The 15,387-nt window shown below is 42.1% G+C and overlaps 1 protein-coding gene across 3 annotated transcripts in view; it reads left to right on the forward strand.

Annotated features, from left to right (window-relative positions):
- Positions 1–8,336: 8,336 nt before the first annotated feature.
- The window catches only part of slc25a21 (solute carrier family 25 member 21), a 140,830-nt gene continuing 133,779 nt past the window's right edge, over positions 8,337–15,387 (forward strand). The window contains exons 1-2 of one of the 3 annotated variants that reach the window (XM_084182006.1): positions 8,337–8,423; positions 8,758–8,845. In XM_084182006.1, coding sequence (XP_084038132.1) covers positions 8,776–8,845 — 70 coding nt within the window. In that variant the 5' untranslated portion in view covers positions 8,337–8,423; positions 8,758–8,775. Of the gene's footprint in view, positions 8,424–8,455; positions 8,639–8,757; positions 8,846–15,387 lie in introns of those variants that run through there. The other 2 variants (XM_084182005.1, XM_084182004.1) reach the window with 2 other exon arrangements.

Below are 15,387 nucleotides of genomic sequence, written 5' to 3' on the forward strand. Positions count from 1 at the left end.
ACCTGAAAATGGTTGTCTAGCAACGATCAACAACCAATTTGACAGAGCTTGAATAATTTTGAAAAGAATAATGATAAAATGTTGCACAATCCAGATGTGGAAAGCTCTTAGAGACTTACCCAGAAAGACGAACAGCTGTAATCACTGCCAAAGGTGATTCTACAAAGTATTGACTCATGGGTGTGAATCCTTATATAAATGAGATATTTCTGTATTTAATTTTCAATCAATTTGTAAACATTTCTACAAACACGTTTTCACTTTGTCATTTTGGAGTATCGTGTGTAGATGGGTGAGAGAGAAAAAAACAATGTAACCCATTTTGAATTCAGGCTGTATGAATACTCTCTGAAGGCACTGTATCTGTTTAACAGCTCTTTAGTAATTTTGAGTAAATTCAGTAGGTCAACAAGTGTAAGCTTATTTTGTAGCAGAAATCTGGTATGTTGAGAGAGAGGACTAGAACAAGCCTACAGAAATATAGTAGGCCTACAAATGGTCTGTGACGATGAGCCTTGTGACGGTGGCAGACCTGGGTTCAAATACATGTGTATTTAATACACAGCCTAAAACAAGTACTTTTATTTGAATGGTTATTTGTAAAAACCAAATAGTCTGGGTAGCCATGATTAGCTGTTCAGGAGTCTTATGGCTTGGTGGTAGAAGCTGTTAAGAAGCCTTTTGGACCTAGACTTGGCGCTCCGGTACCGCTTGCCGTGCGGTAGCAGAGAGAACAGTCTATGACTAGGGTGGCTGGAGTCTGACAATATTTAGGGTCTTCCTCTGACACTGCCTGGTATAGAGGTCCTAGATGGCAGGGAGTTCAGCCCCAGTGATCTATTGGGCCGTACACACTACCCTCTGCAGCGCCTTGCGGTCGGATGCCGAGCTGTTGCCATATCAAGCGGTGATGCAGCCAGTCAAGATGCTCTCAATGGTGCAGCTGTAGAACTTTTGAAGGATCTGAGGACCCATGCCAAATCTTTTCAGCCTCCTGAGGGGGAAGAGGCATTGTCGTGTCCTATTCACGACTGTGTTGGTGTGTTTGGACCATGATAGGTCCTTGGTGATTTGGACACTGAGGAACTTGAGGCTCTCGACCTGCTCAACATAAACTCTCCTGAGTGGCGCAGTGGTCTAAGAGATCCTGGTTCGAATCCAGGCTCTGTCGTAGCCGGCCGTGACCGGGAGACCCATGGGGCGGCGCACAATTGGTCCAGGGTAGGGGAGGGAATGGCCGGCAGGGATGTAGCTCAGTTGGTAGAGCATGGCGTTTGCAACGCCAGGGTTGTGGGTTTGATTCCCACGGGGGGTATGAAAAAAACAAAAAACAAAAATAGTCTATTTGCATTGTCCTTCTTAATGCGTTTGAGCCAATCAGTTGTGTTGTGACAAGGTACGGGGGTGTCATGACGTTACTTTCATTAATAGGGCGACTGTTATTTATCGAATCAACTAACTATGTTTAATTGTCACTCAATTAAATTAATCATGTAACAATTAACTCATTAGGAATTTGGGGCACCACGGAAGAAGTTGTTTAACGAGTTACCATCTCCCGAATTAAACTCTTTAGAAGATATATGTTATATATCGATAACAGTCACTTATTAAATAATGACCTCTTATCAGTCTCATTCTGAACGTCGCATAATCCTTGAACCTGCAAGAACCCTAACCTTATTGATGAATCAGCGATGCACAAATTGGCATAATTATTTATTTACTAACTAACTAAATAATAACACAGAATACAAACACACACACACACATAGGTTATTGATTACTAACATAATACAATGGAAACAGGTCCCTAGTGGACTGGACTAACAATAGCATGAATGCTTGGTTAGAAGGAGGGGTCAGAGTGGAAGGGAGCGACAGAGATTCAAACTTTCGTTGTTACTTTGGAAACTACGCTCACGGAAATACAAATGCTTAGAACTCTAATAACCGCTCATTCGGATTGGAAATGCAACATGTATTTACGTGTAGCTGTCCTCGATAGTTGAGTTGATGATGTAGGACTGGGTTGCCCACCGGAGATCCCAATGTCCTTGGTAGAGTTTCTGGTCGTAGTGGTGGTTAGAATGGCTACTTCAGCGTACCCTGTAGTTTGTAGAGTTGATCTGTTAGAATAGATACTTCAGATGTACCAACGGTTGTCTGAGAGGGATTGTCCTTCCCAACTCTTGTCTTTAGTGAAAGTTCTCTAGACGACTATACATGCCAGCTGCAGACTGGTAATGCTACAGTCTAGTGAGTTTCTTCTTCTTGTGTAGAGATTGAGAGTTTCAAAGTTTCTCACCATTTCAAACGCATGGACTAACGTCTCACGTTTTCTGGTCTTTCTGGTCTCACCATTTTAAGCCGTGTAGCTTCAGCTTCACGTTTCCTGGTCTGGTAGAAATTCAACCATTTGCAATATCCGGCTTATACCGTAGTCTGCTTGGTCTTTTCCTTTGGTAATGGAGTTGTAGTTTTAAACCATTTTGCCATAGTCAGCTCGCGCTGTACTTCGGTGGGTCTTATGTGAATTTCGTCACGAGGGGTTTTATACAAAAGTAGAAAAGGGGGCGTTTCATCATGTTTGTGCTCATCTGGGCGTGGCCACTGACTGAGAACAAGTCAATATGGAAAACAATCATCTCATCTAGAATGCTAAAATCACATTGTTATCTTCACAAAAGTATTATTATACTTAATCATTCGTTTTATACAACAATTAGATGCAAACCTCATAACTGGGAAGTGTACACCCCCAGAGATACAGTTATGTTGTTCCACCATCTTTAATGACATCACAACATAGTAACGAATTTGACATGATTGTTCTTTAAGTCCCCACTGACCATTTCCCACATTCTTTGAAGTATAAATATTGTTTCATTATCCACTTTTGGATGTTGGAGTCATGGCGGGAAGACTTCCTTTGTTCCACAGGGAAATTCCCTCTCCCAATACTGCATGGCACGGAAAACAACGTTTCTGCAAGGAATTTTCGACCGGTCATACAACTGGCCCCCAGGAAAGGGGGTGTTCAAACCTTTGCCTAGCCAGCATCTTTGATCCTCAACCCATGAGGGCAAGTCATGACATTGGTTACATCCCTGTTAGTGAGCATTTCTCCTTTGCCAAGAGAATCCACCCACCTGACAGGTGTGGCATATCAAGAAGCTGATTAAATAGCTGGGGATAATAAAAGGCCACTCTAAAATGTGCAGTTTTGTCACACAACACAATGCCACACATGTCTCAAGTTTTGAGGGAGCGTGCAATTTCATGCTGACTGCAGGAATGTCCACCAGAGCTGTTGCCAGAGATTTGAATGTTTATTTCTCTACCATATGCCACCTCCAACGTCGTTTTAGAGAATTTGGCAGTACGTCCAACCGACCTCACAACCACAGACCACATGTAACCAGTCCAGTCCAGGGCCTTGACATCCGGTTTCTTCACCTGCAGGATCGTGTGAGACCAGCCACCCGGCCAGCTGATGAAACTGAGTATTTCTGTCTGTAATAAAGCACTTTTGTGGGGAAAAACTCATTCTGATTGGCTGGGCCTAGCTCCCTAGTGGGTGGGCCTATGCCCTCCCAGGCCCACCCATGGCTCCGCCCCTGCCCAGTCATATGAAATCCATAGATTAGGGCCTAATTTATTTATTTCAATTTACTGATTTCCTTATATGAATTGTAACTCATTATACGTTTAGGCTTACCAGCTCAACATTCTCAACACTACATTCTAGTGGACATTTCGTAGAATGCAACCAGAAAGACCCCCTCACCCCTCAACAATTCCAATGACTGTTTTATTGTCACCAGAGTCAAATACAGCAAAATAAACGTTTTTAGTCATATACAGTGGGGAGAACAAGTATTTGATACACTGCCGATTTTGCAGGTTTTCCTACTTACAAAGCATGTAGAGGTCTGTAATTTTTATCATAGGTACACTTCAACTGTGAGAGACGGAATCTAAAACAAAAATCCAGAAAATCACATTGTATGATTTTTAAGTAATTAATTTGCATTTTATTGCATGACATAAGTATTTGATCACCTACCAACCAGTAAGAATTCCAGGTCTCACAGACCTGTTACTTTTTCTTTAAGAAGCCCTCCTGTTCTCCACTCATTACCTGTATTAACTGCACCTGTTTGAACTCGTTACCTGTATAAAAGACACCTGTCCACACACTCAATCAAACAGACTCCAACCTCTCCACAATGGCCAAGACCAGAGAGCTGTGTAAGGACATCAGGGATACAATTGTAGACCTGCACAAGGCTGGGATGGGCTACAGGACAATAGGCAAGCAGCTTGGTGAGAAGGCAACAACTGTTGGCGCAATTATTAGAAAATGGAAGAAGTTCAAGATGATGGTCAATCACCCTCGGTCTGGGGCTCCATGCAAGATCTCACCTCGTGGGGCATCAATGATCATGAGGAAGGTGAGGGATCAGCCCAGAACTACACGGCAGGACCTGGTCAATGACCTGAAGAGAGCTGGGACCACAGTCTCAAAGAAAACCATTAGTAACACACTACGCCGTCATGGATTAAAATCCTGCAGCGCACGCAAGGTCCCTCTGCTCAAGCCAGCGCAAGTCCAGGCCCGTCTGAAGTTTGCCAATGACCATCTGGATGATACAGAGGAGGAATGGGAGAAGGTCATGTGGTCTGATGAGACAAAAATAGAGCTTTTTGGTCTAAACTCCACTCGCCGTGTTTGGAGGAAGAAGGATGAGTACAATCCCAAGAACACCATCCCAACCGTGAAGCATGGAGGTGGAAACATCATTCTTTGGGGATGCTTTTCTGCAAAGGGGACAGGACGACTGCACTGTATTGAGGGGTGGATGGATGGGGCCATGTATCGCGAGACCTTGGCCTTCCCTCAGTAAGAGCATTGAAGATGGGTCGTGGCTGGGTCTTCCAGCATGACAACGACCTGAAACACACAGCCAGGGCAACTAAGGAGTGGCTCCGTAAGAAGCATCTCAAGGTCCTGGAGTGGCCTAGCCAGTCTCCAGACCTGAACCCAATAGAACATCTTTGGAGGGAGCTGAAAGTCTGTATTGCCCAGCGACAGCCCCGAAACCTGAAGGATCTGGAGAAGGTCTGTATGGAGGAATGGGCCAAAATCCCTGCTGCAGTGTGTGCAAACCTGGTCAAGACCTACAGGAAACATATGATCTCTGTAATTGCAAACAAAGGTTTCTGTACCAAATATTAAGTTCTGCTTTTCTGATGTATCAAATACTTATGTCATGCAATAAAATGCAAATGAATTACTTAAAAATCATACAATGTGATTTTCTGGATTTTGGTTTTACATTCCGTCTCTCACAGTTGAAGTGTAGCTATGATCCAAATTACAGACCTCTACATGCTTTGTAAGTAGGGAAACCTGCAAAATCGGCAGTGTATCAAATACTTGTTCTCCCCACTGTACCTGTATGGTTATGAATATAGCTTGTTATGGTTTTTAATGTTGGTGAGGTAATATCTTTATAAGTAAAATCCAGCTATGCTAGCTTTAACTAGCAAGCTAGCTGATAGCAGATTTGAGGAAAATGAAATTGAACATTTGATCCTATTTAGAAAATGGATTTCTGTTAAGAAACATGTATTTCATAATCCCCCAAAATGTTTTTTCTCTATTATTTGACAGTAACAGTGTGTCCCAGTTTGACAGTAGGCGATTGGCATACTGGGACAATATTCTAAAAAGGTGAGAGTATTAAGAAAACAGTCATTTTGATTCACAATTACATCCCATTACAAAATGTGTTGTAATGAGACACTGGATATCCTTTCTTTGTTTTTTATAACCTTAACGTTATTTACCTCAGAACGCTATTTCATTTTACTTACTATTATGCCTCTGAGACGTGTGCTACGCCCACAATGATGACGTCACACCCATTGAAGCCGTTACGGAGAGGAAGATTCGAAGCGAGAGGATAGTACTCCGCCCAAAATCTGTCGGTGTGAGATAAGCCCTTTTTCGGTTGGAGGTCTATGAGAGTGTTGAATTATGTGAGGCTTATTTGATCGAATAGAAGTTTCGTAATGTTTAGGATGTTACATATGTACTGATATAAGTGCACCACGTGGCATTCCGGCAACTTTGAGAAAAACTACGTATTGTATACATTTAAAGATATCCATTACAAAGTTTAGGTGTCCCACTTTGCTATGTTACCCACTTAACTAATACGGACTCTATTTGAGAGTATTTTCAAATACTTATTTCAAATACTATTTTCAAATACACGGGTTAAATGCATGGGAGTGTATTTGAGTCTGTGTATTTGAGTATCTTTCCAAGTGTATTTCCAAATACATAAAAATATTCAACTACTTGTAAAAAAAATATCTGAATTCTTACTTTGAATTTATGTTAAAGTAATTGAGATATTTTAAATTGTATTTTAACCCAGGTCTGGACAGTAGCCTGCAGTAATGGGCACGTTCCTCTGACGCATGCCAGAATTACAACACCTGGGTAGGTATCACCTGTATCACTACCTGGTACGGCAACTGCACTGTCCGCAAGGCTCTCCAGAGGTTGGTGCAGTCTGCCCAACGCATCACCGGGGGCACACTGCCTGCCCTCCAGGACATCTACAGCACCCGGTGTCACATGAAGGCCAAGAAGATCATCAAGGACATCAGCTACCTGAGCCACGGCCTGTTCACCCCGCTATCATCCAGAAAGCGAGGTCAGTACAGGTGCATCAAAGCTAGGACCAAGAGACTGAAAAACAGCTTCTATCTCAAGGCCATCAGACTGTTAAATATCCATCACTAGCCGGCCTCCACCCAGTACCCTGCCCTGAACTTAGTCACTGTCACTAGCTGGCTACCACCCGGTTACTCAACCCTGCACCTTAGAGGCTGCTGCCCTATGTCCATAGACATGGAACACTGGTCACTTTAATAATGGAACACTGGTCACTTTAATAATGTTTACATACTGTTTTACCCATTTCATATGTATATACTGTATTCTAGTCAAGGTCATCCTATTCAACTATTGCTGTACATATACTATTCTATCCTACGTATTCTTCAGATATACTACATATTCTATCCACATACTGTCCATAATGTCTCTACATCCCATCACATATACATATACACTACATGACCAAAAGTATGTGGACACCTGCTCGTCGAACATCTCATTCCAAAATCATGGGCATTAATATGGAGTTGGTCCCCCCTTTGCTGCTATAACAGCCTCCACTCTTCTGGGAAGGCTTTCCACTAGATGTTGGAACATTGCTGCAGGGACTTGCTTCCGTTCAGCCACAAGAGCAGTAGTGAGGTCGGGCACTAGTGTTGGGCGATTAGGCCTGGCTCGCAGTTGGTGTTTCAATTCATCCCAAAGGTGTTCGATGGGGTTGAAGTCAGGGCTCTGTGCAGGCCAGTCAACTTCTTCCACACTGATCTCGACAGACCATTTCTGTATGGACCTCACTTTGTGCACGGGGACATTGTCATGCTGAAACAGGAAAGGGCCTTCCCCAAACTGTTGCCACAAAGTTGGAAGCACAGAATCGTCTAGAATGTAATTGTATGCTGTAGCGTTAAGATTTCCCTTCACTGGAACTAAGGGGCCTAGCCCGAACCATGAAAAACAGCCCCAGACCATTATTCCTCCTCCACCAAACTTTATAGTTGGCACTATACATTCCTGGAGGTAGCGTTCTCCAGGCATCCACCAAACCCAGATTTGTCTGTCGGACTGCCAGATGGTGAAGCCAGGGTAAGCCTACATGAAACACAGCCCTTACTTTAAGTGTTTCTAATTTATGGTGGGGAAACGATTGGAACCATTTCCCTGTTTGACCGCTAGGTTTTATGGGTATTATGACCTCCACTGTGGGCTCTATAACAAATATCATAGCATTATTTTTTGCATAACCTATAATTTAAACTTGAGTTCATATGTTGTATGAGTTTTTCTTGTAGGCTACGCTGTTGCATCATGCTCCACTACCGTATAAATCTTACCATCGTCAAAGTTAAAATTAAACTGACGGAGCCTAGTAGGGCTACACCATAGAGAATGATAGAGGTCGTTAGTGGCCAAAAGGCTATTTTAGCATTGGCAGCGCCATTTAGGGCTTCCATTTTAACGTACCCAACTGGGTGGGACTTCCAACTTCATTGGCTGATCAGGAGGGATCAGCCAATCGTGAAGTGGAAAATGGATTACTTTAAAATGCCAACGCTGGCACAGACGCTACGTTGGCACAGTTACAAAGGAGTCCTCTATCTATCTCTATGGGCTACACAACTCGGAAAGCCATAATTTTGCTTTTGCGCTGGTCAACATTGCGCTCGATGCGAAATTGACAAGTGGCGTAATACGTCCAAAGTGAGTTTCTATTGGATAAATTCAGGTAGGTCCCTCCCCATTTCGTTCCGTATACTTCCGTTTAAGACACGTTTTGCAACAGAATCGGTGTAATGAATAAGCCCTAGCTGTCATTTCTTATGCACGGACAGGTAAACCCGAAGTTTGAATAGCCTCTACAATTCCAGTTGCAGTAGCCCGTGTTTGGGGCATTCTCGACACTTTGGTCACTCGTTGAATAGGCCCCAAAAAATACACTAGGTTATAGTTACTCATTTTATTTCACCACGTTGAAATGAACTAACTGTAGATATTGTATCGCGTTTATCTGGAAGGTATTTCACAGTGAACTCATGTTGATGTTATATGTGCTTTTGCAGGCTGACTAGCGAAATAAGATGACGTCTCCTAAAAAGCAAGGTTTATTACGGGAGGCATCTCACCAGATCATTGCCGGTGGATCAGCAGGTAAGACTAATTTTAGGTTAGTAACACTTTTAGTATATCAAATATTGTCTAAAATCGGTTGGACGATTCAAATTAATAAGCGACTGCGCTTGTTTAAGATAATCTTCCAACATGCCTACTGTAGAATGTCAGTTTTCGTGGAAATATTGCTTTCGATAATGTCTATCTGAAAAGTTGTTTTTACTGCAGACATAATTCAAGAAGTGATAGAATTGTTGTGATGAACTCAAACTGTTCTGTACCGGATGGCCTCCTTTTTTATAAGTCTTATGAGAACATTCCTGTCCACATTGGGTTCCGCGTTCCAGATTTCTTTCCACATACTGTAGGGTGCTGCTGGTTGGTTTATGAAAATGTGTGCTTGCAAGTCCCTCTCCCGTCAATGCTTCTAGAATTAAATCAAACCATCACTGCGGGAGACCCCCTGTGCTTTAAAGGAAAGGTTAACCCATTTTGAATATTATATTGTTTTTGTGCATCTCTGAGTGATGTTGTATCCATAGCCGCGGGAAGTAGGGGGGTGCTGAGGGTTCACCCCCCCCAAAAAATCTGAATACAACAAACACACACACATATATATATATAAATTAGTCCATGGCACTTCTCTTGTTTTCCTCAGCATTTTTTGTTCATGACTCTAAGCAGATTTGAAAATATCTAATTTTGTTTTAATCCATTCAAAATCAATGTTTTATAAATATATATATATTTATTTGTAAGAAAAATATATTTGTTCACTAAAGTAGTACACTGGGCCTTTAATAGTCCTGTATTAGCGGACCTATATAGGATTCTGCAGCGCAGATACGATACGCGTTCACATTGTCATGCTGCGTCACGCGGTTGCTATGCTAATCGTCACGCAATCCCTTCCCAAAGTCAGTGTATATGTCAAGAAACGTGCCTATTTTCCTCGATAGCACGTAATGTCACAATACCACAGCTATACAATATTACAGTTGAAAAGTTAATCTCACATCTCAGAAAATATTTGTAATGTTGTACTTCTTGTTGACAATTCGTGCTAATGTTTTTTTTTTTTAGCAAGCGCTCAATAGTCTCCCATTCACTCCTTGAAGGAGAGCGCTCCTTGTACGTTTCCCATCTGCCGTTGCAAATGTCAGACTCCATTCTGTGAGCCACATCGATCTGCAGGTTGAACATGGTGAGATTGTAGACTAAATTGATAGTGCAGTTTGTTTAGGCGATTTTACAGCTAACTAGCTACGTTATATGCTGATATTGTTTTTGGTATTATTGTGTGTAGCTACGCTTGCTTGCTTGTTAGCTAGCCCATAAAGATAGCATTGCATTGTGGATTTTGTAGATGACTTGCACTGCAAAAGTTTTCCACAACGATTCTCCATGTTGCTACCAACCTTACTATAACGCCAAAATGAAACACTTGTTCACAAAAAACATTGTTCTCACATATTAGTGTTATTTAGAACTGTAAGTTAAAGGAATGAGTGGTTTTGGGTGGATTTTTCCTTTAATTGTAGTGTAGCATTTTTGGATGAAATAATAGGATTTCATTATTGATTCAAATAGATGCAAAATAGCCTCCCGAGTGGCGCAGTGGTCTAAGGCACTGCATCGCAGTGCTAGCTGTGCCACTAGAGATCCTGGTTCGAATCCAGGCTCTGTCGTAGCCGGCCGCGACCGGGAGACCCATGGGGTGGCGCACAATTGGCCCAGGGTAGGGGAGGGAATGGCCGGCAGGGATGTAGCTCAGTTGGTAGAGCATGGCGTTTGCAACGCCAGGGTTGTGGGTTCCATTCCCACGGGGGGCCAGTATGAAAAATAAAAAAGAATGTATGCACTAACTGTAAGTCGCTCTGGATAAGAGTGTCTGCTAAATGACTTAAATGTAAATAATCATTACACTCTAATCTACATGTTGTAGCCTATTTTCTCTGTGTGTAGCCTATGTTCTAGGAACAGAGTTGGCACCACAGGTTCCAAAGAGGTGTGGCAAAATTCATACTTGTCTTTTCTGGGGCCTATAATTATAGATAGCTTGCTTCCTTTTTAATCTGTGCTATGACTGTAGGGTTGGGAGTTTTCTTGTCGGGTCATGTGAATTGGAAACACTCCTGGCCTAAGGTGGATGAAACCCTTTCAAACTACCACAAACCTTGTTAGTATTCATTCTGAATTGGATATCAAATGAGCCAGAAACAACAACTTCAATGGACAACATACTCTGTAGTTTAGTGAACTACTATAGCAGGGCTGAGTGTTATGTAGAGAATGGTTACAATGTACACTACCAGTCAACATTTTGGACACACCTACACATTCAATGGTTTATCTTTATTTTTACATTGTAGAATAATAGTGAAGACATCAAAACTATGAAATAACACATGGAATCATATAGAAACCAAAAAAGTGTTAAACAAATCAAAATATAGATTATTCAAATAGCCACCCTTTGCTTTGCACACTCTTGGCATTCTCTCAACCAGCTTCATGAGGTAGTCACCTGGAATGCATTTCAATTAACAGGTGTGCCTTCTTAAAAGTTAATTTGTGGAATTTCTTTCCTTAAGGAAAAGCAGCCAACAAGTGCTCAGCATATGTGGGAACTCCTTCAAGACTGTTGGAAAAGCATTCCAGGTGAAGCTGGTTGAGAGAATGCCAAGAGTGTGCAATGCTGTCATCAAGGCAAAGGGTGACTATTTGAAGAAATACAATTATATTTTGATTTGTTTAACACTTTTCTGGTTACTACATGATTCAATATGTGTTATTTCATAGTTTTGATGTCTTCACTATTATTCTACAATGTAGAAAATAGTAAAAATAAAGAAAAACCCTTGAATGAGTAGGTGTGTCCAAACTCTTGACTGGTACTGTATTTAAATATACATTTCACTCTAGACACACACACTGTTAAACAGTGGATCTTGAAAAAAAAAAAAGACAGACACTTTTCTACATTGAAAACTATTTCAATTTTGTCATAACTATTATTTGTTCATCTGATTACAGTGCTCTTCTGCAATTATTCATTCTGTAAGCTTTATGTAAGGCAGGGTTACATTTAACACTATACACCGTAGACTTGGCAGGCTGCCTGTCTCTGTATTTGTGAAAGTTATGGTGGTGCTAGAATCCATAAATTCTCTCTTTCTGCATTAGCCATCCATCTGTTATAGTTGGACAAATGTGTTCATATTGTCTGTATAGACTACTCTGTGGTGGAATTTGTAGGACTTTTCCCTTAAGACAGTGAAATTTGCACCACAAACATTTGAATGTCACTATCCCTTTCAGGAACATCACTATCCCTTAGACTTCAGTAGCAGCAGCAGATCGTTTCACCTTCTTTATCCTGTTCCAAACACATGTATTCAGTGAGTGAGTCTAAGTTATTAATGTTAGCTGATGGCTGAATGATTGGATCAACCTAGCTAGCTAATGTTAGCTATCTATCTATCTGTCTATGATACTAAAGCTAACTTTAGTAGTTTTGTTAGCTAGCTATAGATTGCATCAATGTAGCTAGTTTTAGAGGATGGCTAAACTGCTTTTATTAACACATACCTTGTTTTCCATTAAAATGTGTGTTCACTCTCTCATGAGGCAAGAGAGGAGCGTGAGCGAAGAAAGAAACCATGTGCAGACTGCAGAGTCAAACAATGAGGTGCTGGTGCAACTACATTTATTTGTTGAGAGGTGTTGTTGATGTGCTCTGTAGGCTGTAGCTAGTAGACCACTGTGACTGACAACTGAATCCACCTGTCGCAGCGAGTGTAGGGGTTACTGTGTGAAATCCCAGGGCCAGGGTTGTATTCACTAGACAAAACAGGCAAACAGGCTGAAATTGGGGGAGGTACTATGTCAACTTGTACAATAAGAAACGGCTACATTCTTTTCAGTTGACATTTTTTGGCCAAAAAACGTCTATGACGTGAACTAATGAATATGTCTGGTAAACGGGATTGTTGCTGCTGCTTGAAAGTGACCAGATTGAAAAGTACTGGCGCTGTTTCGCCAAACATTTTACGGCGGCTCTGTATAGGCTTATTGCTGAAGTTTTTTGGGGGTTTTGTGGAGACAATTTATGTGTGATTTCATGTGCCACCTGATGCAGTTGTCCTCCTAGATTTTGTTTGCCATTGCTGGGTCTCAAGGAATAAGTTACAGCCAGTTCAGGCAAAACAAGGGATTATGTTCTGATAGGGGCTAAAGAACGAAGCACCCGGCCTGAACTCTCCAGTTGGCTGGACGCCCAGAGGCCACTGACCTTGAACAGACCATCACTCACACACACACTCACACACACACACACACACACACACACACCTGAAGCCAAAGGTGAGATAAATACAGTGCATTCAGAAAGTATTCAGATCCCTTGACTTTTTCCACATTTTGTTACATTACAGCCTTATTCTAAAATGGATTAAATATTTTAAAAAATCCTCATCAATCTATACACAATACCCCATAATGACAAAGTGAAAACAGGTTTTTAGAAATCTTTGCCAATTTATTAAATATAAAAAACAGAAATACCTCATTTACATAAGTATTCAGACCCTTTGCAATGCGACTCAAAATTGAGCTCAGGTGCATCCTGTTTCCATTGATCATCCTTGATGTTTCTACAACTTGATTGGAGTCCACCTGTGGTAAATTCAATTGATTGGACATGATTTGGAAAGGCACACACCTGTCTATATAAGGTCCCACAGTTGACAGTGCATGTCAGAGCAAAAACCAAGCCATGAGGTCGAAGGAATTGTCTGTAGCGCTCCGAGACAGGATTGTGTCGAAGCACAGATATATTTTATCTGTGGAAGGGTACCAAAAAATGTCTACAGCATTGAAGGTCCCCAAGAACACAGTGGCCGCCATCATTCTTAAATGGAAGAAGTTTGGAACCACCAAGACTCTTCCTAGAGCTGGCCGCCAGGCCAAACTGAGCAATCAGGGGGGAGAAGGGCCTTGGTCAGGGAGGTGACCAAGAACCCGATGGTCACTCTGACAGAGCTCCAGAGTTCCTCTGTGGAGAACCTTCCAGAAGGACAACCATCTCTGCAGCACTCCACCTATCAGGCCTTCATGGTAGAGTGGCCAGATGGAAGCCACTCCTCAGTAAAAGGCACATGACCGCCCGCTTGAAGTTTGCAAAAAGGCTCCTTAAGGACAGACTATGAGAAACAACATTCTCAAGTCTGATGAAACCAAAATTGAACTCTTTGGCCTGAATGCCAAGTGTCACGTCTGGAGGAAACCTGGCACCATCCCTACGGTGAAGCGTGGTGGTGGTGGCAGCATCATGCTGTAGGGATGTCTTTCAGTGGCAGGGACTGGGAGACTAGTCAGGATCGAGGGAAAGTAGCAAAGTACAGAGTGACCCTTAATGAAAACCTGCTCCAGAGTGCTGAGGACCTCAGACTGGGGTGAAGGTTCACCTTCCAACAGGACAACGACCCTAAGCACACAGCCAAGACAATGCAGGAGTGGCTTCGGGACAAGTTTCTGAATGTCCTTGAGTGGCCCAGCCAGACCCCAGACTTGAACCCGATCCAACATCTCTGGAGAGACCTGAAAATAGCTGTGCAGCGACGCTCCCCATCCAACCTGACAGAGCTTGAGAGGATCTGCAGAGAAGAATGGGGGTAAATCCACAAATACAGGTGTGCCAAGCTTATAGCGTCATACCCAATAACAATTGAGGCTGTAATCGCTGCCAAAGGTGCTTCAACAAAGTACTGAGTAAAGGGTCTGAGTACTTATGTAAATGTTATATTTCAGTTTTGAATTTTTTATAAATTTCTAAAACACCGTTTTTGCTTTGTCATTATGGGGTATTGTGTGTAGATTGATGAGTGGGGGAAAAAAACTACTTAATCAATTTTAGAATAAGGATGTTTTATTTATTTATTTATTTTATTTCACCTTTATTTAACCAGGTAAACCAGTTGAGAACAAGTTCTCATTTACAACTGCGACCTGGCCAAGATAAAGCAAAGCAGTGCGATTAAAAACAACAACACAGAGTTACATATGGGGTAAAACAAAACAAAGTCAAAAAATACAACAGAACGTAACGTAACAAAATGTGGAAAAAGTCAAGGGGTCTGAATATTTCCCGAATGCACTGTAATTGGTCCTGGCCTGTTCTCCTTTCTCCAGGAGCTGGAGTCTTGCAACTATCTTCAATGAAGCTAGAGGACTTATAGAGCCAGGATCTGGGTTCTAGGAGGCTGCACTTCTGCACCTTGAGTAGAATCAATGACTGCAGTGTTTCACCTCCTCACCTTCCTTAGGCCTGTGTGTGCATGTTTGCGTGTGTGTGTGACCACGATGTGTGTGTGTATGCGCCTGCCTCCTGGGGGTATCGTTAGCGTCCTTACTTCCCTGTTAACGAGGTTGGAGCAGAGACCGGTGTTAATTTATGTGCGACCCGGCCCGGTCACAGTGTGTGTGTGTGTGTAAGTAGTGTATACTATAAATTGAGTAAATCTGCTTTGGCTTCGGTGCTCTTTACGATCTGCATGTGTGTGGACATTGGTACTGTTGGC

This window comes from Coregonus lavaretus, assembly GCF_964263955.1.
Source record: "Coregonus lavaretus genome assembly, chromosome: 18".
Taxonomy (NCBI): domain Eukaryota; kingdom Metazoa; phylum Chordata; class Actinopteri; order Salmoniformes; family Salmonidae; genus Coregonus; species Coregonus lavaretus.